Here is a 24857-nt window from a genome sequence, read left to right as displayed (position 1 = left end):
TATAGTGTAAGCAAGACAAAAGCGCACAAACAGTTTTTATACTTTCGTTTCACGTAATCAAAAACTGAATCCCCTTGTAGAAGGCAAAATGTGCTACTCTTCATCCCTGACATGTTTGAAGTCCGGAGCTTTTTTTTTTTATTATCATTACCGAGTCCGAGGAGAGAGGCTGTCAAATAAGAAATGTTTCACACCAGCTTTGCAGGTTTTCAGTCAAGCAGACGGGCCCCTGATCCAAACTGACCCCTCCATATTGGAAAACGCTTTAAACGGCTGTGCAGACTAAACAAAGCCAGAATTTCTCTGCTCACTCCTAAAAACCAAAGTGTTCTTAAAAAGTACTTCCTGCACCGTAGCCCATTAAAGACAAGAGCTGTCTGTCGGTCCAAGACTGAGTGTTGCGTGCACATACAGCCAGGAATTTAAAGAATGGACTTTGTTTTATGGTTTACTTATAAATAGGGTTGTCTTCAGTTTCTCCAAAAGCAATCCCCTCAGTGAGGAGATAGGAACCATTTGTCAAGAAACGTTACTTGGTGAACTTAGTGGTAGGGATATGTTACTCTGACTTACTATGTGCCTTCCTTCACATATTGTTCTGTTAAGAAATGTTCACATGTGACCAGTCTGAGGTTAACATTTATTAAAAATAGGCAATTTAAAGGGGCGGTATTACATTTTTTTTTAGCTTTACAGCATGTTATAATGTTATTCCCTCATCAAAAACATACCTGGGGGATTTCCTTGACTCTTTCATGCATGTTTGAGAAGTCCTTTAATCTCCATGGCAACCATTCAGCTGTGCAAAACGCCTGGTTGGATGTAGCCCCGCCTTTGAGGCGCAGCTACTCCTTGGAGCTCCAATTTCCAAGTTTCCACCTCACAGAACGGCCCTCCCCCACTCAACTCCTTCAGACTAGCCAGCAGCAATTAGAAAACACCTAAGCTGAGCTCGTTATGCAAGCTACTTCTCAGTGCAACACTGATAAAAACATTGTTAAAGGGTTAATAGAGGGGCCATGTTGTGATGACTTCCTGTAGTTTCAGAAAGAGCAGAAGCTTCTTAAAGAGACAGAGGTCAAATTTCAAAGTGGTAAATTACACAGTAAAATTTCTTTTAAGTAATATTTTACACGTACAGCACTTTTACAATCGCTAAAGTTAACATAGTTACTTGATTGTGCTTAAAAAAATATGACCTAGAAAACACATGATACTGTCCTTTTAAGAACTCGGTCACTTTCCTAAAATATTTTTTAAAAGGCTGACATTTAGGGAACAATGCAGTCTGTAAGTGCTCTGTTTGATTGTTTCTTTAAGGACCCAGAAGGGAAGAATAAATTAAAAAGAATAATTACCTCCATGGGGTTGCCATGGCACAGCAGCCTCCATATATGCCCATATCCCCATTTACAAAAATGTATATCTTGAAAGCAACATAAGAACTTGTAAGAATGAGGAACCTTGATTAAAGAAACATAGCCCAACATGATGCAATGGAACACAGTTCCACACCATTCATCCCAATAAACTTTAACTATTCAAAACACTATGTAGTGATGCAACAGGGAGTGATGCTTTACATGTATTCCTTACATTTAGGCCCCACACAGCTCCTATCTTTCAGTGCACTAACATACCCGTCAGAAGAGGAAGCAGTGTAACGATAGTTTTAGGTGTTGTGCACATCAAGCATGGCGAAAAATAAAACTATGGAGGAATTATATTATGAAACGCCATAAGGGAAATCTGTTTTCATCACAGTGTGTGACTCACGCATTCACGAACACATGTTCCTCAACACCAGTAATTAAGTAGGCTTTAAGGGCATGTGCTGGTGTGTGTTGGGCCGTGTGTGTCCTTACAGTAATGTGTGTCTGACTTCAGTAGTGAGCAGGATGTCCTGTCCTCCCTGCTGCTATTGTGGAGTGGTCAGCCTGCCAGACGGCCACAAAGACCACTTCCCCTCTGTCAAGAGCCTCTCTATCTGTACGTCGCTCACACACACCCACACACACACACCCACACACACATGTTTGTGTGGCTATCTTTGTGGGGACTTTTCATTGACGCCCATTCATTTCTACAGCCTAAACTTTACCCTTATCCTAACCCTAACCAAAACTCATTTCACACCTTAGTCCTAAATCTGACCCCTGACTCAAAAACAGCGTTTCCCTTTGTGGGGACCAGGCTTCGGTCCCACAAGGAGCAGTGGGTCCCCACAACGTAGTATGTGTTAGGAAAATGGTCCCCACAAGGTATTACAAGCAAACACGCGACACACACACACACACACACATGGTCATAGCCCAATGCCATCCTGAAAACAATGGGAACCTGTCCAACACCGCCCTGCCACCTGGTTAAAAATAACTCTTTTGGTGGCCTCAGACATTATGACTGTGTGGTAACAATGGTGTGGCAGCACTTTGATCAACCGAAACAGCAAGATATTGCTATCCTGAGACATCAAGCACCCAAGCTAATAGTTTTTTTTTGTTGTTGTTGCGGTTCTGCGCGATGCTGGCAGACGGTAAATTTATTTTAAGCCTTTATTCTGTTTTCTTTGTCCTTAACCTTTTTGTCTGTGGGGACGTTTTAAAGAGAGTCAGCTTCATGTCATAACCTAGACAAGCACAGCATGTCTCTTTAAATAAGTTTAATGATATTTTCAGGCTGTTACAAAGCTACTGCAAATTATTCTAGTATAGCCTAACGAACCTCTGTCCCGATGGACATATTAAAGATGTAAAAATGCATAATTTTACAGTGATTTTGCTAACTTACAAATTAGGTGTGATAGTGCCTTCCATACAAAAAAACGTCTGTGGCAGCTCCTCTGAGCATACAATGTAAAAGTTTGGAATATGAAAGTAATTTTAATACAGAGCAGCTGGATGCAAAGACAGTCACAGAAAATGTTTAATTGGATCAGTTCTAACCTGGAACTGTTTCACCTACATACTGATAGCCTTCAGATACAACACTGCACTACTTTTTCAAGCGTAATGAATCTACAGATTAGATTTAGATTTAATTTTTCGTTGTGTCTCCCAATCCTCACCACAACAGAAGCAACAAACTGTTTTGTTTTCAAATGAGAGCAACCGGCGTTGCATATTTCATAGGCCTGCAACATTTCAATCTATAACATTGGAAAATACCAAGCGCTGTCTCTTCAGGTGACTCCTCACACTGTCTGTCAGATTTTAACTCTGGGCTTTATCCAAAACTTTAATTTTCCTTTCATGAAGCCATTCTTTTGTGGACTTGGATGTATACCTGGATATCGAAAAGTAAAAACCTTCTACACTCCCAGCTGTCCTGAAGACACCTGAAGGTTTCACACCCAAACTGACTGGGTGTGAAACATATTCAGAATTTAATTCATGTTGACAAAAACCTAAGCTTGAAAAACTGCCCACATAATGATGCTGCCACCACCATGTGCCTCAGTGGGTGTGTTTTGGACTCACACACCAAAAGCTCAAGTTTGGTTTCATCAGTGGATTGTACAAGAGAAAAGATCAATTATATGTTTAATACATGTTACATTTCTGAGATGAACCTTAATTGGAAGTTTAATGGAGATATTTTGAGAGCTAATGAAGGTGCAAACACAGACAGATGATTAATCGGAGGCCCTCGTCCTTTCCTCTTCCTCCACTGTTGACGACTGCCCTACTCCTCCTCCTCCTCCTCCTTCATCCTCGAGGTGCTATTGTCTCGCTTCCTGTGGCCGAGCGGGCCCTGTGTGTCCATGTACGCTCGCGCACAGGCTCTTGCGCGCGCAGCAGTTCGGGGCGGCGGGCTGTGATGCGGTCCGGACGGACGGAGCAAGTCGTCAGGATTAATGGAGGGACTCACACCCGCGGGATTTGTTACAAGCTTATAAGCTGCTCTTTTCACGCCGGGGAGCCAGCACGCAGCCTCGGAGCGGAGCGGGGGAAACTCCGAGCGAGTTGTTTTGGAGCGTTTTGGTCCAGTGACGAGAAAAAAAAAGAACCCCCCTCCCCCCCGGCCCCCCCAAAAAAACCGGGGCTCCGGACCTTTGACAGCTGCACCGCCGCCAGGCTGGAAACCCTCGGTGACCGGGAGGTGAGCTGTCATCGACCGCTCAGCTGCCGGTGAGTGTCCACCACTTTGTTTGTAGACAGTGACATTTTTTCTCTACTCCTTCGGAAAATGTGCTTCAAATTCATCTGCAACATAACGCAAAAAAGAAGCTGGCGTCCACCTTGGTGAATGAAATATGGCTTAACTACACTGTAAAAAAAACAACAATTCTGTAAATTTACGGTAAAAAATGGTGAAATACCAACAGTTACTGACTATAATATCCAAAACATTTTATTACAATAGAAAATACATGGAATTATACCGTAAATCGAAACTGCAAAAAAAAATCTGCAAATTTACAGTAAGAAAAAATAGGCCTACTTTTGGTCAAGGTATTATGTTCCCCTACGCCAACGTTTTTAACTAATGCACCAAAATATATATATAAAAATTATACATAATTTACCAAATTGCAGAAAATCACAAATCACTGAATCAGCTTTATATTTTTTTTAGTAAATGAGCATCTACCCGCCATATTGAGTATACTGGACCACAGTTTCTATCCTCAAAGCACATGACTTTCTCCTTGTTCCATAATTCTCTTTCTACCGGACAAGAAAAAACCCAATGGCTGCTTTCCCAACTCGCCCAGCCTTTCCACTAAAGTTAGGCCTTACTGAATTTTGTTTCCCTTGAAAATTTTTGTATTGTTGTTCTAAAACAATGAAATGTCGCAAGAGTTTTTGCGAATCTTTACTGTGTTCGATGTAGAAAAGGTTACTAGGGTAAACTTCTAAGTTTCAACTAAATTTAGCAAAATTCCAAACCTTAATATAACCAACAGATTGGTTGTTGAGCTGTAGGTAGAAGTTAATATTTAGAAAGACATGAAATAGTGAGTTCTACCTTTAAAAAAGGGCCAAATATCCAGATTATAATAGCCTGGTAAAAACTAGCCCCTTGTTCTACGCTTCACTTCGTCCAGAGGGTCTGCACTCTCGGCTATTGAGAAACAATTGCTTCCTGGAGACGTGAACCCTGTTAAAGTTTGACATTTTTCGTAATCGCTAACATTTGCCCAGGACATATGTGAAGCGGCAGTTTGACACTATAAAGCTAACCAGAAATTGCTACCAGTAAACAACCGTCCTCTACTGCCAAGAGAGAAATGCCGATCCGAACAAGATGGCTGTTCACGTTGAGTCAATATTTGGAAGTCTGAACAACACAAACTGAACAGCATTGTTCACTTCCTTCGCTGCCTTTGCTAAAACAAATACTAAAACAGCACAGAAAATCAACATCGTTGTTCACAACTTATCCTATTCGCTGATTGGCTGCTCAAAAATGGAGAAATCTAAGTCAATGGGAGAAAGCCCAGACTCACTGAAAGGAGATTATAATCGAGAGGAGTTGCACAGAAAGGCTAAGATTATAATCCCTTTCAAACCAAACAGGTGCCAGTGATACACACACCGTTTCATGTATTTGTTCGTGAATCCTTTTCTTCTTCATTAAAACATCACTATGAACCATTAGGAAGTCCTCAGAGGCATTTCTCAGTGCGACACGAGCCTGAACAGAACCCTCTGTGATCCCAAGATGTGGGTTTAAAACACAAGTGTTTTTTAAGTTGTTTTCCCCCAGTCTCCACCTCTCCGTCCCCCTTTTCTCTCCCTTGCTTGTGAGAGAAAAGAACAGCTGGATGTGAGCTGGGCCCGAACTTGATCTCTCCGTATCAGCGGGTCCCAGAGGCCTGTTTCTGTCGCTGCTGTGTCCGGCCGTGGGGGTAAACCCTCGTAACTGTGCAGCTGTCCGCAACCTGCTGCATAATGTGCACTCATTCACTCTCTCAGGACCGAAATCCCTCGGCAAGACCTCTTTTTTTGTTTTTTTCTGTAATCCACTACTCACATAGCTTGGCTCCTGAGCTGAAGGTCCTTCTCACCTTCAGACAAACGGAGCCCATCTAAACCTCGACTTTCGTGCAGAAAGTCAAGGTTGACTCGGCCAGGGGTCCGGCGGCTCAGTCCCCCCCCCTGCCCGGCACACATAGACCCGTTTGAGGATTGGCACATGGGAGTGTTTGCCTGCTTGTGTGCGCACATGTGGAGGCGTTTGCATATGTAAATGTGTGTGTTTGCTACAGATTGGTACAGTGTGCCCATTGTGAGGGTCGATGGGAGGCTTTTGGGGGCGGAGTGACATCTCAAGATGTCAGAGTGCAGCTGGCACAGGACGAGGTCTTCAGGCTAAAGCGGCGCATTAGAGGAGATCAGGCTGGACCGGCTGGATCTTTACCTCTGTTTTATAACGTAACAAGTCCAGTTTAACTTGTTACAATGACCGGCTGTCACTAACGATTATATTAGTAATTGATTATTCTGTCTATTATTCTGACGATTAATCGGATAAAAAAATTTAACGCATTCCGTCGATTTTTCATTTAACTACCTAAACCTTTTTTTTATACAATATTAGAAATATAAAAAAGGTAAATAAACAAATAATTTATTCCCTTTCTTAAATAAACATTTTATTGCTTAAAATGCAACGACGTAGCATTCCTCTACTGAATTTGAATGAGTGAAGCTAAAACTATGTCACTTGCATGTTACACAAAGAGATTCTTTTTTTTAATCTTAAATGCAAAATTATATTCATTTTGTACAGCTTAGGCTAATTACTGCCCTGAATCTGCTTGAGTCTGTTTACTAGACTTATAGAATCAAACATGGAGAAGCATCGTTTAGTTTTATCAGAACAAGAATCCAGAGAAACCCCTACTAGTTTATTAGGTTACTACCCAGATGAACTCCTTCTAGCTTTTACATGATGGAGAACATATACCTGTCTAGAAACCCAGAACAGGAGCATCTAGTTTATATACGTCACTCCAACCAGAGCAGGAATTAGAACAAACTTAGAATCAACAGAAACTCCTGTTAGTTTATCTAGAGAAACTGCTCATTACCTTAGCTCAACATTAAACTTTTCACATCGGAGCAAGACCTAGAGAAACTTCTGTTAGCTTACAAATCTAGAACAAACTCAGAAAGTACTATCGAGTTTTATCAGAACAATAATCCAGAGGAACCCCTACCAGTTTATAAATGAGAGATTACTTATTCTTAAACACGGGGAGCCAATATGTAGTTTTATACGTTTTTGTTACCTTTGTTCTTCTGTTGCTCTTTCCTTTGGTTTGTTGTTTTGTTGTATTTCCTTCTAATTCATGTAAAGCAGTTTGATTCACCTTGTTGCTGAAAATGTGCTATATAAATAAGATTACCTCACCTTACCTATACTCTAGTTAACGATTCATCGATTCATGACGATAAATCGCATCGTTTCAGGCCATAAAAGGGAATCTTCTAGTAGTTTAGACTTGTATCTACTTGAAGTTGGTTGGCTTTTGTGGGGGAAAAAAATCTATGTATGTTACATTTTTGTCCGTAATCATGGTAAAGTTCTGCAATGGTCCAGAGTTTGAGTAAAAATATACCAAATACCAGATGTTGTTGTCATCTGATTTTAGCCGCCTGTTCCCAGCCTCAGCAGATATTAAACAGCTGTTTCCACATGATGTGTGACTAATAAACCCAAACCTTGTGTGTCAAACCTTTTATTTTAAGAGGCGTTTGAGACGGAGAGAAATAAGCTCCGCAGCATACAATAGATATTATAATGTTTACTACTTGGGAGATATGCATTGCTTTAGCTGTTAATGCCAAGTGGACATCCAGATTTTCCATCATTTGTTGGACAAATGTGAGAGCTACCTTAGATATGTTTGGAGCTTTACAGTCTCAGAACAGTCCTACAGAGTCCACCACTTACCCTGAATTATAAATTCAAATATTTCAGTAAGTAAACAAACAAACTAACTGGATTTTGCACAGCAGTTCCCTCCAAGCGGACCCGTTCAGTAGCTGGAATCTGCTCACAGATTCTTCTGTGCACCTGGATGCCGATTTTCTTTAAATGCGTGGATGCGGAGGAATGTCAAAGAAAGCTTCTTCTTGACCACATCAATCTATATAGCCCACAGAACAGTCAAACCACACCCACAAAGACTCAGCAGAAAACCAGGAGGCTGTGATTCAACTGTGAATCACAACAGATCCTTTTCCATCCTGGTTTTCATGCTGCCGTCTGTGAGCCCTTGATGTTTATGCACCACAAACACATAAAATGCTACCAAGTCGTTTGGATCTAGTGCAAATATCTTAATACACTTGAAACAAGGCAAAACTAACTAACAAATAACTTTTCAGCAACATATATGAGCCTTTTCTAAGTCAATAATTCCTTAATATTGATTTAAAAGTACTATTTCCACCAGCGTATTTTTTCACTTATACAAAGACATTTTTCCCACAAGTGAAATAATCTGCCAGTGGAACTAATACTTTTTTTTATATCAATATTAAAGAATTATTAACTTAAAACAATCTCCTGTATCTTGCTGAAAAGGTAGTTTGGTTTTAATTTCAAGTGTACTAGGATATTTGCACTAGAAATTAGGCTAAAAATACTTGGCAGCATTTTGTGTGTTTTTTAACTGGGAGCTAATTTGAATCAGGACTGTTTGCATGGTGAGAGCCAGAAATTAAAAACAGACTGTTGTTGAATTATGGATGCTAAAAATCTGCATGGATTTATTGAATTAAACATTTAAAACATAAGGTAAACAGAAGTTAAGTAAGTGTTAAAGAGCTCATGTATGATCGATGTCTTGTTTTTTTTATTCACATTTCTAATATTTACTTTGCTCCCTGTTTTTATCGCTGTGCACATTCATGGTTTGCTTTCTGGGGAACGACTTTTATAGTCTGGAAGTTCCTGAGTGCCGTTTCCTTTTCTCTGCGCAGGAGGACCAGCGATCCGAGCAGCCGTGCATCCTGACTGAGTCCGGCTCCGTCCGCCTGGGGATCCATGATGACTTGGAGGGGGCTTCAGCGGACGGTCCCCTGCTGACACCCAGATTTCTGTTCCTTTCCTGAAGATCTATTTGTATCTTCTTTTTTTTTTACAGTGAAGACTTTGTCTCTTCCGTCACCATGGCCAGCCTTGTGATTAACGAAACTGGAGTGGAGGATTGCGGGATCGACGACTCCTTCAAGTACAACTTGTACTCCGCGGTTTACAGCGTGGTCTTCGTTTCGGGCCTGATGACCAACTGCGCCGCCCTCTTCGTCTTCTGCTTCCGGATGAAGTTACGCAACGAGACCACAATGTTCATGACCAACCTAGCTTTTTCAGACTTGGTCTTCGTCTTCACGCTGCCGTTCAAGGTCTTCTACAACGTCAACCGCAACTGGCCCTTCGGAGACGGGCTCTGCAAGGTGTCAGGGACGGCCTTCATCACCAACATCTACGGCAGCATGCTCTTCCTCACCTGCATCAGCGTGGACCGCTTCCTGGCGATAGTCTACCCGTTTCGATCGCGCTCCATCCGCACGAGGAGGAACGCGGCGCTGGTGTGCGCCGCCGTGTGGCTCACCATCGTGGGCGGAGGAATATCGGTGACCTTCTTCTCCACCATCAACAGCAGACACAGAGCCACCACATGCTTTGAAGGATTTTCCAAGAACACCTGGAAGACCTACCTCTCCAAAATCACCATCTTCATAGAGGTAAGCTGATGCACATGAACACATTCACTGCCGGAACGGCATTCAGTAAGACATCTAGATACACAGCAGGGAGGCTCTGCTTTAAATCTTTTCACATATTTGTTAGTTTGCAGCCCAAAACTTTGTGTTTTATTGGGATTCTAGACGATAGACCAAAGCAAAATGGTGCAGTACTTTGAGCTGAAGGAAGGTGATACACATTCAATTAAAGATTTTTAGCAAATAAAAATGTAAAACCTGTGTTCAGCCTCTAGATGTACAAAGTTGATGGAGAGATTCCCCGAAACACTTCAGGCTGTAACTGCATTAAAATCTAGTTCGGCAAAGTATTGCCTAAGTTGAGTTGTGTGTGAGTATATGCAACACTTTTCACATTTCATTTGTAAATCCTTTGATCAAAACTATGCATCATTATGATTCCACTTCAGAATCAGAAACTACTTCAACTTTTACAATGCATGGAGCCATTTTGGCTCTCACTCCAGCCAAATAAAGTTTGTTTAGAGCCGCAAATGTTACATGACCTTTTGAAAAAAGTACTGTTGATCATTTTTGAGAAATCCAGTACCTATAATAGGTAATGTGTTGTCATATTTAAAGAACCACAGTCATATTACTATTTTTAGGTGTTATGGTAAAGGTCTAAAGGGTGAAATTTTTTGCAAAAAGAGGATGGATACATTTTCTGCTATGGGATGTTAATATTTGTGGAAACGTGAATAAAAAAGCATCTAGTTTTCAATATAATGACAAGAAAAATGGGTCTAAATAAATATTAGTTGTAATTTTAGTGTAATTCTGTTGTGGAAACTTGTGTTAGTGATGATACCTCTACTTAAAAACTCCAGTCAAAGCATTTGGGAGCCATTGTGGAAGCTCTAATGAGCCACTCGTGGCTCTGGAGCCGCAGGTTGAAGACCCCTGATTTAGTTGGCTTAACATGACAGCATGTGAAAAACATGTAAGTGTATCAACAGCAGCAGTATATGTCACAATAGACACATTACCAAAATCAAGAGATAATATGTCTGATAAAATATTGAATAATTTCACTGAACTCTGATCCAGAACCGCACAGGATTCTGGGGGATGTAGGCAGAGGAAAAGCTTTAGCTGGTTCAACCTCTCACTGCCTGCTAAGCTAGGTTGGTGGCATCAACTAACTCACTGGCTTTTTGGTTACCTAGCAACAACCTGTTGCTAGGTAACTGGCAGAGCAGCAGTTTAAGGTTTCGCCTCATAACTGATTAAAAATAAAAAACAACAGCGTAGCTTGAAAACTGTGGATAAAAGAGGAAAGGTCGCGCCACCGGTTTGGGAGTATTTCAGATATTTAAAACAAAAAAACGAATCAATAATTATTGATATCGACTGATAGAAAAACTGTGTACTGTCACCTTCCTAAAATAATGACTTTTTTGCTAAAAGTAATTTTGGCAACAACAAAAATTACGCCTAAAGATGATTTAGGCAAACAAGAAAAAAATCAATTTGGAAAACTCTGGCCATTATTTCACCAAGGTGACGATATGGTGATATGTGTGTTTTTCATATTCTCCAGCTGTATAAGTCATTTTGGAAAGCACTGCATGTCCTTTACTTCCTCAGATCGTGGGTTTTCTCTTCCCCCTCCTGGCCAACCTGGTGTGCTCCTCCCTGGTTCTCCGGACGCTGCGCCGCCCGGTCAGCGCCGGCCACGGCTGTGACAGCAAGAAGCGCGTCCTGCGGATGATCGTGGTCCATCTCACCATTTTCATCATTTGCTTCGTCCCGTACAACTTCCTGCTCTTCTTGTACGCCCTGGTGCGGACCCAGGCCCTGGCTAACTGCACCGTGGAGCGGTTCGCGCGGACCCTGTACCCCATCACCCTGTGTCTGGCCAGCCTCAACTGCTGCCTGGACCCCGTGGTTTACTACTTCACCTCAGAGAGCTTCAAGAAGAGCCTGACCATTGGTGGCAAGGGGTCCGGCTCGCGGCCCGAGAGCGTCCCCCGCAGCGACAACGAGGCCCAGGACACGGCCGTCCCCAGAGACACTCAGTCCGTGTCCAGCAACGGGAAAGACGCCACGATATCCGACAGCCAGCTATGACTCGCCGCTGGCAGGGGTGAAAATGGGTCGCGGGCGGGTTCTGGAGGAACCCTGAACTTGAACAACAATCAGCTGTTTAATTGTGGAAGTGGAAAACAAATAGCTCAGCAGATTAGCTAAGACCAGAGGTAAGTCCTGAGGTTTGGCCTGGGCTTTGTGGATTAATCCAGCACTGGAGAACAGAGGAATGTATCTATGTTTGTTATAACACACACACACACACACACACACGCCCACACGCACACACACCCACCCACCCACACACCCACACACACACACACAGGCAGAGGGGTGGCAGATCCACGCCGTGACAGAGACAAGGAGCTGCTCAAACAGACTCACAAACACACATGCTGACACTGAGCTGTCCATAAGATGGAGATTCTTATTCACTTTGTTGATACGAGCTGTTTAGTGCTTTTGTAACAAAATCTTTATTTTTTAGAAAGTTTGAGCTCTGACAGTGCTTTACATCATGGATGTAGTGACACTGATCGGTTCGGCGGGGGGACGGGGCCGCGCTCAGAAACTAAAAACAAAATTAAAGTCATACAATTACGAGAATACAAAAACAAAGTCATAGTATTAACAAGATAAAATCATGATTTTAGGAGAAGAAAGTTGTACGAGAATAACGTTGAAATAATACTAGAATAAATATTTGAGAAGAAAGTTGTCATATTTTTGAAAATAAAGACATAATGTTGACTTTATTATCAAATCATGACCTTATTTTCAGAATAAAGTCATGATTTTATTACTTTATTCTTGTGTCTTTATTCTCAAAAAATTACAACTGTATTCTCGTGTTATTTCGACTTTATCCTCGTGATGTTGTGGCTTTATTTTTGTCATTTTATTACATTTTTTTCTTAGCATGGCCCTATCACTCCGTCGTAGTTCAGTGTGGTCAGATCTGGTGTTACTATATAAAGCAGTATTATGTTGACCTGCTGAATTAAATGTGTCATGTTGAAGTTTTGTTTAACTTAGTGTCTTTTTGATTTTCTTTTTTTTTTTTTTGCTTTTATTTATCGTTCCTTTTCCAGCTCGGTACCGGTTAGTCAAGCCTCCTGTGAACTGGACTGTAAGGTTTCACTCCTGGAGGAGTTTTCTTCCATTCTGGCTCACCAGGTGGCCCTGACTTGCTTGAGGACTTTGGCCTGTGTGCTGTGTCGCAGGCCAAGCGCTTATTATGACTTGAGCAATGGTCCATTGTTTGCCTCTGAATGAGGGCTCTCTGCCCTAATCTGGCATTAGCCTGCAGATCTGCTCAACGTTTCTTACACGCAACAAATATGCTCACATTCCACAGTCCGGATGAACTCTCCGGCCTGTTTACCTCGCAAACCGAAGCTCCAAACAGTGCTGAATCAGCAGGTTCAGAGAGAGAAAATGTGAATTGATGAATTGACGTCAGTTACTACAAATGAATCGTGGGCAACCTTTTTTTCTGGATTGCCAACGGGACGTGGAACCTGATCACAGCGGAAATATAAACAGCTTTGTTTTGTGGGCTTTCGCTGAGCCAACGAACCTCTTTGGACCTCAAATTTCTATATATTTTATAAGTTGATTAGGATGATCGGCGAACACAACAGATCAGATCAGGGATAAACGTAGGGCTGCATTTAAAGCCATTTCAAGATATGAAACAATGTTTCAAGCCTGGACGCAATTTAATCAGGCGCTCAATAAAGAGTGGTAACAAAAAGCAACATTTGTTGAGAGGAAAACCATAAACACTCTCATTAGCAGTTTGCAATAAGCCATATAGATCGAGGAACCATGTGGAAGAAAGCTCTGGTCAATGAAGCTTACCGCAAAACCTTTTTATAAAAAAAACACTCGAGTTGTTTTTAAATCGCCATGTCTCCATTAAGCCTCCTGTGCTTATTGTTTGTTTGTGCAGCTTTTCAAGCATCTAGCAGTTGCACTAACGGACATCCGTAGCCGTGATCTGCCCGTTTAGTCTTTTCAGCGATCCAGAGACAGAAATTCGCACCCTCCACTGCTAATCCTTCAGACACGAATATCTCCTGCAACGGTATGTCGACCAAGTGAGTTGAAAACGGCCCGTTAACGCTGACAGCAACCTCCGGGCGTGTGCATGCGATGTGACCATTTTATTTTCAACCGCAGAGGCTCGTAACAGCGAGCGCTTTGTGGAGTCCGGGGTCAGGGGCGGCATTGAGAGGGGCGGCAGACAGAAGGGCAGGAAATAAGAGGAGTAGGAGCTTTGAAGCATGCAAGAAAATCTCCTATGAGGCTGATGGTGGAAGTAATCAGCTGCTGGGCCTCCTAAAGCAGCAGGCTTGAATGTGAAAGAAAAGGAGCGGCTACTTCGCATTGGGCTAGTGTGACATCTAGTGGCTAAAAGGCAGAACGCAGGGGCCACACTGAATCTTACCTTTAAGAGCCTCACGCCTGGTGTGTCATTATTGGATGTTTGTCTTTCTACGTTTTTATGGTTGGACGTGATGACATCAACTATAAGTATCCCGGGTTTTTAAAAAAGCCCCACATGTTCCTGCCACAGCCTTTCAGCTTCCCTCTTTGTTTCCCTCTGTGTCACCTTGGAAAAATAGCAGAATGCTTAGGCAGTGTGATTTGTTTTCTTTTTTTTTGTTGTTTTGCTAAACTGTTTCCAAAAAAAAAAAAAGGGGAAGTGGCATCGTAGCAGGGGAAGCTGATTAGCATTTCTGTAACGACTCAATGGTCCAGAGTAAACATTTACACTGCTGTACGCACACGACACAGGGAGTGAGGCCGCTTTGACACCTGTTGAAGAGAGCTCGATGATTACAGAGGGAAGAAAATAAAAACGTTCAGCTTGGGCAGCGAGCAGCCTGCCTTTGCTCATTCTTAACCGCACGTGCAATCGATTCTGTGTCAGCCTTTGCTATTTACTCGGTTGCTAGGCAGTCGGTGACGTATCAAACGGCAGAAAAGCACCCCGCCAGACCTAGAAGGGCAGAGCTTCCCCTTCTTCCCCTCATGATCTCTCGCCTCCGAAACCAAGAGTCAGCCTGCTCGCAGCAAGGTGCCATCTCTTCGTGCAGCTACGCAGGCAAACCACATCAGTACGCGGGATTTGTTGACTTCAGAAGCCAACGGACAAGTCTCTTTGTCTCGTGCAAAAAAAGTGCACAAGAAAGAGGAAGGAGAGGAGGGGTGTGTGGGTGTGTGTGTGTGTGTGTGTGTGTGTGTGTTTGCTACTGTGCAGCCGGAGGAGGAGTGTGTGTTGATGAAGCATTCGGAGCATGCAGATGCCAGCACATGCTTCTGGTTCTGGACTCTTCCTTCAGCGTCCGATGATGAGTTCAGGAGAAGACGAGGCAACACAAGGTAATGACCGACCTTCTTTTTGAATGTAGCGTCTGAGAGGAAGTTGGGCTGCTTGCCCTTGCGGTTTGCCACGCTTTGTATTTTTTGATGAGTAGAGTGTGTTTTGAAATCTTTGTTATTCTCATTCACGCAAGGTGTGAATGATGTCTTGACCTCTGTGTCCTGCTGTCTTTGTTTTTTTTTATAATTCTGATCTAAGAAGTTATAAGATGAGGAGACTATCTCTGCATCTCAGTTCGGAGACGTTTGCGGAGTGAAAGAAAAACGGGTAGGTGTCGGATAAACAGAGCAACCGAAGACCAACGCAGTCAGGGGTCAAGACAAGTCCAGGTTTCCAGCAAAGAGAAAAAAAAAATGTCACTGTATTTGTCTTCCTCTTGTGGGACCAGTGTAGGAAGGGTGTGGACCAGTCTTGATGACAGAAGGAAGGCTGATGCTTCTCTGATAAAAAAAACAAGCTCCTAGCACTAGATTTCCTGTTGCAGTCTTTATCAAAATTGAATCTGCTACCTTCAATGTCAACACTTTGTTGAGCACGCAAAACAATGAACGATCCTGACAGTTGCTAGGCTTTGAGTTCACATGGCTCTTTTGTTCCACACTTTATGCGATCTTTATGAGCTGCTTTCTAAAAAGGGAATTCAAATTTGTAGAAAGTGCTTACCTAATACTCTGACTATGTCACCCTGTGGTGAAATCTCACGCAGGTCTCTCCGACAGGACTGAGAGGAATGCTTCCAGTTGCACGACGACCGGTTGTTTTTTTTTTTTTTTATCTAACTCTTCGGTTTATCAGGAAAACCCCTCCTGTAAACGGTTAGGCCGTAAATTTCAGGGCAGGGCCGCACCTTGGCTGGAATCCGTATCTCCAGAGCCATGGCAGGAGAAAATGAGGCGTTGATAGTGTGATCAGGTTCAGAGAAGCAACATCCAGAGGAACAAAGAAACTTTAAAAAATAAAATCAAAAGCGTTGGAAGGTTGTGTGAACCTTGAGAACCCGAAGGTTTGATGAAAACAACAACAAAACTAGAAAACTGCTGGCTGGGACTTTACCTGGAGCCATTTTCTGCAACACACACTCCAGGCGCTGGATTGCATCACACATTAAGTCAACATCCCAATACAATTGTTCAATATTAATACATTAAAATGATGACAATCTTAAAAGCAATAATTGGATGCTGGAAGGAGTCTTACTGAAATAGACTTGATGGATAACAGAGCCAGAGAGAGATGGGAGCAAAGATGATAAACAGATTGGAGGAAAATGGAAATTTATCAGTCAATGAGGATATTCATTTACTGTCGGCCATTTTTAACGTTTCCATGCACCAAGAAAGTCAAATTAAAAAAAACACACAATCCTGACAACAAAACAGCAGCAACAAAGACCAAACCAATACAGAAATATATAAACAATATTTCAATTTATGTCAATGGTAAAATCACAAAGAGTAGGTAGAAGCACAAACCTATTATACCTTCACACAGCGTCATCAAAATCAAAACGGCAGAATCTTTTCTGTGTATTTATCTATCCTGAATTAATTCCAGGCGAGTCTGCAGGCAAACCCGCAAAATAAAACATAATCAAACCTTATTGTATTCGTTTAGCAAATTATTTTTATCCATTTTTTTATTTAATGAGTGAAAAACAGAGTTTTAACTCCTCACAACAATTATTCCACAACTTAAATACAGTTGTTTTTAACCTTCAGTTTTTTTGTTTTTAACCTTTAGTTTTTTTGTTTTTCTAAAAACACCCTTCTCTATTAGTTTGTTTCTTTAACCCTTTATGTTCTAAGTTCCAAAACTCCGCCTGGATATTTTTTATAATTTTAATTGTACCCAGCGCTTTAAATGTCCTGAGTATTTACTCAGTTTTGCCCATTAATCCATAACAACTGGGTCTTAACTTCATAACTTCCATCTCTACCAAGTTATATTTTACAATTTACCCTCTATTAAAAGAGCGGCCCTCAGATTAATTTCCCTCCCTGCTACAGTAGGGGTTAAATTACCGTAATAACCCCAAATTGGCTGGAAAGCGCAACGTCAATCCTATCGGAATCTCTTGGAATTTTTCAGATAACGCAGAGTGTAGAGGAATTACGGTACTGCAAATTTGGCTGGATGGCCGGCCCTCCGTTTAATTTCAAACCACTTCACACTTTGGAAGGAGTTTGTTATTGTCTTTGTCCATGATGTTGTCACTGCAACATTTTCTCCGACCTGTATGCAAGCGAAACAAAACTCATACAGTTAAAACTGTCAGCTACAAAAACACAGCTCAATATCAGTAATGCCCCCAGTAGTTTTTGTGGAGTCGGTGCGAGGCTGGCATCCCTTTCAAATACCAGGACATTTTAAGAGTGTGGCGTGCTTTACCTGTAAACTGAGAGCGATAATCACGCACAACCAAATCCCCAGGCACAAAATCCACCTTCTCACCTCCTCGGTCCTCAGAGCCGAGTGCTATGAAGAGGAAAACTAAAAACGCGGTGAGCTGGAGAGGAGAGAACAGAAACTCTAGACGGGTTGAGCAAAGAGAAAATGTCTCCCTCTACCTCTCTGTTTGTGTTTCATCCTGTAAAATGGTGCAGGAAAAAAAACTATTGTCTTAATATGACAGTAGAGTTAACAAGAATTGTATATTATTTTTATCCTCATACACAGATATTGGTTACCTAAATAAAGCTTTTTTTTCTGTGAGGGACTGTGTAACTGCACTAAAGGATAAAGGTTTCATACAACTCAATAAACTGGTTGCTTTGAGGAGATTTCTATAGACAGCAGGCTGTAGAAGATGTGGGAGCAAACGCTAAGAGAACGTTGGCAGATGCAAATGAACGGGTTCTGAAGCAGATGCTCTGCTGCTAGAACGTTCCCGGTAGCGGGCCACCGGAGAGGAGCGGCGGCGCGGAGGAAGAAAAACGCCTGCTCGATACGAAACCGAAAGTTCACGTGAGGATGTGGACGGCCGCGTTCGGTTTGGCAAATGTTTGAAACTGGCAAAACGTCCCCAACTCTGCTCAGAATGAGTTCATATGAAAAGGTTTCACCTTTTGTGAATTTGTAAACAGGATCAGACCAACTTTCACGGTGTTTATTTTCAGTACTTTACAGTACTTCTCTTCCTTCTCTCTTTCAGTGGCGATGCTGACTAAGAACATGAAGTGACAAACCCGCCCTCTGTGGTGTTTTTATTTAATAAGAGAACAACAACATAATGACTGTGAATGAAACTGGACCCACAGAGGGGTTCTCAAGCAACCTCTCCCACCCGTCCTGCAACCATGACTTGTCCTGCTGGGAGCAGACGATGGACAAGATGTACACCTACTTCTACCTGCTGCTCTTCGTCCCTGGCCTCTTCCTCAACACCACCGCTCTCTGGGTCCTCTGCAAACACTTCAGGTAGGTCAGGCGGATAAAAGTGCAGACGTCCTTCACGATTCATTTAGATTTTAACCCTGACCCTAATCGGCTAAAGCAGTTTCTTTTTGCCAGACCTTCAAAAGACACAACGTTACTCAAGATCCCTTCAATTCGATTGCATCTGCTGCCGTTAAAGCCAAAGGAAACAGCTTATGTTTCAAAACTCTTATGCAACGGCGTACGGTCCTGCAGTCGCTAACCGGCTCCTCTGTGTCGTTCCACAGTAAGAAGACCAAAGCGGTGATATTCATGATAAACCTGGCCTTGGCAGACCTGGTCCACGTCCTCTCTCTGCCCCTACGGATCTATTACTACTTCACACACTCCTGGCCCTTCGGAAAAGGCATCTGCTTGCTCTGCTTTTATCTCAAATACCTGAACATGTACGCCGCAATCTTTTTCCTGGTAAGAGTGCCGGTTTTTCTTTGTTTTTTATTATTATTCGAAATTAAACTACATTAAAATGTAGCAGAGACGTTTGATGAAATTATGAGAAGTCCAACTGATTTAGCGTTTTATGCCAACATAAAGTCAAACACTAAACTTTTGCAGAAGTAATCAAGCCTCTTGAAATTGTTTGGATTTTTGTCAAGTTCTAGCCATAAACTATGGCTGGACGACATGGCTGAAAATATATCAGTGCTTCATATTGATATTGTTTTAAATATCTCAAATGCTGCCGGACTAGTGATGCGAACTTTATCTGCTTCATCCACAGTTTTCAATCCACGTCGTTGTTTTTTAATTTTTCTATTTTTAAGCAGTTATGAGGCACAGTGTTGAAACCTGAAACTGCTCCTGTTCGACCTACGCAACAGGTTGTTGCTAGGTAACCAAAGTGAGTGAGCTAGTTGGTCCCACCAACGTTTAGCAGCTGGGCTTGAGCTGTCTTTCCTCTGCCTACGTCCCCCAGAATGCCGTGCATTTCTGGGTCGAAGTTCAGTGATATTGATTATGTGTCTGTGGTGATATATATTGTTACTGATTTATTGCCCTGCCATAAACTTCAATATATTTGGGGGGTTTTCATGCTAACACAGACTAACACAGGGTTGAATAGAGCTGTGCTGCACAAAAAGGACGGATCTAAAACCCGGGTTGATGTGTCGACAGTTAGCAGAACTTTGTCTCTGTCCATTCCTTCTGACAAAATAACTGAAGCGCCGCCAGATTGCACGGAGTTTTTCTTCTAGCTTATAAATTATGGAGTACTTATACTTACAACAGGAGCGTCTAGTTTGTATATTCAGGAATTAGAACAAACTTAGAATCCAGAGAAACTACTCAATACCTTAGATCAACATTATCAGAACAAGAATCCAGAGAAACCCCTGCCAGTTTAGAAATCACGGACTACTTTCCTTAAACGTGGGGTTATACTTTTCTTTTTTTCTTCTTTTGCTCTTTTTTTTTTGGTTTGTCGTTTTGCTGTATTTCCTACTAATTCATGTGAAGCACTTTGAAAAGCTGTCTTGTTGCTGACAATTGTGCTATTTAAATAAAATGACCTTACCGTCTTTGAAAATGTTTGCTACAGGCTCTCACTCAGATTTAGAGCTGTGCTTTGACTAGGCCATTCTATGCTTTGCTCTAAACCAGTGTTTCTCAATGCTGCATGTTTTTTTTGTTTTTTTTTCCACACCTGACTTTAATAAATGGGTGATTATCAGAGTTCTGCATCACCTGATGGCATGCTGAGGAGGAAATGCCGTCATTTGAATCATAAAACATGAAGGACAGAGGACCAGGCCTGTAACACACGGGTCTAAGCAAATGAGTTGTTGCTCTGGTCGTATGTTTAGTGTCAAAGGTCAACGTCTGCTCCACTTGGGCTTGCAGGATCTAAAAATCTTTCTTCCAGAATGTCCTTGTATTTAGGTTCATTCGTCTTGCTGTTTGTCATCTAACCTGCTCTCCATGGCTTCTTGAGTAACTTTTAGGGGAACAGAAATTACTTTCTAGGGATACTTTTACAGAACCGCATTCCTTACTTTTACTTGAATAATGTCAACATCCTTTCTAGTCTTAGTTGAGTAATATCTTTGGGTATTCTATCCAACAGGAGTAACTTTAATGAATGAAGTACAAACATATTTCAGTCAAAAACGTATGAGACACAGACACACACTTGGAGTTTGCTGTAAAGTGAGACATTGTGTTTTTACACCAGCGCTTTGTTTTGTTAGAAATGTTCATTTCTATCTGCAGTCACACATTCTCACTGGGAGCACATTGAATTATTCCAACATTACCTACTGTAAATATTGATTTCTTGTCAAGTTTAATATTGTGAAAATATGATTTGAAAGATTCTTCTTATTATTTTGTATTTATTTGCACATTTTTAATTTTTGTATTTTAAATGCCAGAATTGCTTTACATTTACATTACATTACACTTGTACACAATGTTTATCTGATTGCATCATTTCAAAATCAGATCCTATCTTACCTGAGCAGCCCTTTTACCAAATGCGGTTTTATTTTCTTGCACGGCTACTTTTCGCTTTTACTTGAGTAAAGATACGTTGAAGTAGTTCTACTCTTACGTGAGTATAGTTTTTGGTTACTCTACCTAAATCTGCTCACAGATGATGCTGCCCTTCGCTGTAAAGCCTGGTATTTAGTTTTACAACTAAATTCTGCTTTAAACTTCCCCACAACTTTCCCCGTGAACTGTTCACTAATCTTCAGATGCCGTTTGCTCGTTTTTTTAAAGGAACAGTTGAATTTACGCTGAAATGAATCCATACATGAGTGGATTTTACTCAATAATTAGGTTACTTCTGAAAGCACGTGGTTGTGATGGACTGAAAAACTATCCACTCTTCTCTTTTTGTTGTTTATTTCTGAAAAATACTCTGAAACCCACTTCTACCTGTTCTTGTACTTCACAATCATTCGCCGCTTTGTGTTGGTCTACCACATGGCATCCCACTAAAAAACTCCCAGGTTTGTGGTTGCAACGTGACTAAATTAAGAAAAAAGCTCAAGAGTTATGATGCCAGTTTGAGAAGAGCAGAAAGTCATGAGATGATTTTTTTGTCGGGGTTTCTAAAAGTATCCGTGTGACTCATGCCCTTTCTGTTTCAGGTGTGCATCAGCGTGCAGAGATACAGGTTCCTCCTCAAGCCGTTCACCGCCCGCCACTGGAGGCGTCGCTACGACCTGCTCATCAGCGTGGCGGTGTGGGTGTTTGTCGCTGTCGGTTGCTTGCCTTTCATTCTGATGCGGAGCAGCGGGAGCGGCAACGCCATCGAGAACCTCCCCCATCACTCCTCCACCCCCGCCAAGCCGTTGAGCATGGCGTGCAGTCCAAACGCCAGCGCCGCATCCAGCAACGGCAGCTGCTTCAAAGACCTGCCCACGCGGAAGATCTCCGTCCCGCTGGCTGTCAGCCTGATCAGCATGTGCGAGCTGTTTGGATTCCTGCTCCCTCTCGTCTGCATCAGCTACTGCTCCATCCGCATAGCCTGGTCCCTCAACCACAGCCAGCCCCAGGACCGGCAGGACTCCGCCGCTCCCTGCCCCTCGATGCGCAGCAGACTCCAGTCCTTCACTTCCAACGGCCACGCAGACAAAAGCCACGAAAAGCCCGCCAACAGCAGCGAGAAGCGGCGGGCCCTGCGGATGGTCCTGAGCTGCTCGGCTCTTTTCCTGCTCTGCTTCGCCCCGTACCACATCAACTTTGTGCTCTACCTGATGGTCTCGCAGAGGTTTGTCGTACAGTGCGCCACCGTGCTGGCCGTCAAACAGTTTCACCCCATTTCCCTCTGCTTGGCGAGCATGAGCTGCTGCCTGAACCCTCTCCTGTATTACTTCCTGAACGCCGAATTCAGAATGCACCTCAGGCGCACCTCGTCCTTCACCAACTCGATCCTGTCCTCGCCGAGCTCCCCGAGAGACTGTCCGACGCAAGCCAAGCTGCTGAGGATGGAGAGCATCTGTTCCGAGAAGGATTAGCATCGCAGAGAGAAGATCCCACTGGGCCTTGCAAAAGTATTCATACCGCCTCTTGAACTCTTTCACATTTGTGAGACAGAGGCCCAATCTCAAAGTGTTCAATTGCAAAGTCAATTCTTTTTAAGTCACGTGTGATATATGTACAAATTTCATAACAACTGAATGTGACATGGTTACTTGATTGTGCTGTAAAAAGTCCCTATGTGCCTGGAAAACATAATACTGCCCCTTTAACAAGGTGGTGGCGTCCATCTTTCCATCCGTTCCAATTGGCTTTCCAGTTTCTGATGAGTGAATGTCTTCCCACAGCATGGTGCTGCCTCTCCCATGTTTCACCAAGGGAATGATTTGTTCAGGCCAATGTCCAGCTTTAGCTTTCCAACACAAATTATGCTTGCTTGTAAGCCAGAAAGTTACATTTTGGGGGGGGGTTCTGACCGGACCACATCTTTACTGTGTCCCGTCCACAAACCTGCTCAACAAGTCCTGCTGTCCTGCCTGTCCATATTTCCCCACTGTCACAGCCATCGTCCTTCATGGCTTGTGGCAAAAAGTAAAAGAAACTTCCTATAGCTTATGCCACTCTTCCATGAAAGTCGGATATTTAAGAACCTATTCAGTCAACACATTATCCTACCTGAGCTGTGGATCTGTGAAGCTCCTCTAGAGTTACCATGAGCCCATTGGCTGCGTCTCTTGATTAACGCTCTTTTTTGTCCGTTTAGGACGCCCACATCTTGCCTCCCTTGTGGTTTTGCAATACTCCACCCTGATTTTTAGAAAACGGTTTGAACTCTCTGAGATCTTCTGGATCTTCAAACGTATCCACAAGTATCTACTTGAATTATGTGCTTGTGTTTAGGGATGCACGATATTATTGGCATGGTATCGGTATTGGACGATGTTAACTGTAAAATTTAACATCGGCCATTCCATCAGAATAACTCACCGATGTTTTTATATGACAAACCAGGGACAACGATGCCTGCAGCACAACTTCATAAACTGTTAAGTATTAATGCACGACTGATGTGCTTTTCACTTGTTGCTTGTGAACAGATTGAGTTTAGTTTTGTGAAGATTTACAAACTTGCACTGTTTGAGCGTTGTCATTGTCTGAGAGATAATGTCATGAATAAATTTGACATAAAAATAATGCTAGTTGGAAGTGCTACATGATATTCAGCCTCCCTTTAGAATTTGCATTCAATAGCAGGCTAAATTGGCAAAGATAATGGCAATTTTCATTACACAGTAGAGAAAGCCATAGAATTTCAGTAAGTAGGTATAGAAAAAACATATTGGTATTGGTATCGGTTATCGGCCAAGTGAGTTTCAGTACATCGGCATATCGGATATCGACCAAAAAGCCGTCCCTACATCCTTAATCTTCATGAAGCTGTTCATAATCTGAATAACATCTGACTGGTTCCACTGGTTTTTATTTTGGGGCATCGCAGAAAGAACTCTGACAGCATACAATCTTCACGCATTCGCTTAAAAAAATATACTTTTCCTTCCACTTTCCATCAACGCACAACTAAAACAAATAAATACGCCGACGTCTGTGACTGTATGAAAAACATCCTGAGGCACAAATTCTTTGGCAAGGCTCTGCTGTCTTCATTCAGGTACTATTTAAGCTGAACTGAAATGACATGCTTTTATGCCAAAAAAAAAAAAGGGCAACCGGCTGGGAGCAAAGCAGACTTTAAATCTTGCCCACGGACAGTTTGGCGTACGCCGACATGTGAGGTTAGGATTTGATCAAATGTTCCCAGCTCTGAAAAGCTGCGACCTGGAAGAAAGGAGGAATAAGAAACAACCACCTCATGTTTCCTCATAATAGTTCTCAAATGTTTGTCTCCAGGCCTGTTAGTCCCCTGCGCTGAATGTAGAAATTTCAGATAAGCTATCTGACAGAAACCACATGTCAGTGTATTGCAATTTACTGTAAATACAAGCGATGCTTTTGTCTTATGTGTCCGTTAATATTTGTCTCTGGTGAGTTTGTTTTCCTTTGTCCTGTTGCTTTGAGTTGAGTCTTTTTCTTTGTGACATTCGGTAAATGGAAAAAAAAAAAAAAGTAAATAAAACCGGCACTTTCTTTCTTTCTTTCTTTCTTCATTGCATTTCCTCTCAAAGAGTGTGGTTGAAGTTGGCAGCTGCTGTAGATGCGTTGAAAAGCGATAACCGTTTGGGTCTGGGCCCCCTCACACGCCCACCTGCTCCTCTCAAGCATCTGCTACAAAAAATAAAAAATTGCCAAACCGCCTCCGACATCACAATAAGTTCAGCCCACCCCTGGAAACA

At 42.3% G+C, this 24857-nt stretch overlaps 2 protein-coding genes across 3 annotated transcripts; both read left to right on the top strand.

The window, feature by feature from the left end:
• The first annotated feature begins 2400 nt into the window (after window positions 1-2400).
• On the top strand, window positions 2401-12026 carry lpar4 (lysophosphatidic acid receptor 4). Its single transcript, XM_032555574.1, has 3 exons — window positions 2401-4130; window positions 8940-9704; window positions 11313-12026. Exons 2-3 carry the CDS (start codon window positions 9129-9131, stop codon window positions 11793-11795), a joined length of 1059 nt encoding a protein of 352 aa, XP_032411465.1. The 5' UTR covers window positions 2401-4130; window positions 8940-9128; the 3' UTR covers window positions 11796-12026.
• A 35-nt stretch (window positions 12027-12061) lies between these two features.
• p2ry10 (P2Y receptor family member 10) lies at window positions 12062-24524 on the top strand. Of its 2 annotated transcripts, none has more exons than XM_032555572.1 (4): window positions 12062-15143; window positions 18296-18561; window positions 18807-18987; window positions 21675-24524. In XM_032555572.1, exons 2-4 carry the CDS (start codon window positions 18374-18376, stop codon window positions 22542-22544), a joined length of 1239 nt encoding a protein of 412 aa, XP_032411463.1. In that variant the 5' UTR covers window positions 12062-15143; window positions 18296-18373; the 3' UTR covers window positions 22545-24524. The 2 variants fall into 2 exon arrangements, with proteins under 2 accessions (XP_032411463.1, XP_032411464.1); XM_032555573.1 differs by lacking the exon at window positions 12062-15143 and adding an exon at window positions 15356-18199.
• The last annotated feature ends 333 nt before the right edge of the window (window positions 24525-24857 follow it).

This window comes from Xiphophorus hellerii, chromosome 23 (assembly GCF_003331165.1).
Source record: "Xiphophorus hellerii strain 12219 chromosome 23, Xiphophorus_hellerii-4.1, whole genome shotgun sequence".
Taxonomy (NCBI): domain Eukaryota; kingdom Metazoa; phylum Chordata; class Actinopteri; order Cyprinodontiformes; family Poeciliidae; genus Xiphophorus; species Xiphophorus hellerii.
The sequence above is the reverse complement of the archived record's forward strand: the minus strand, read 5'-3'. Positions and strand labels throughout refer to the sequence as shown.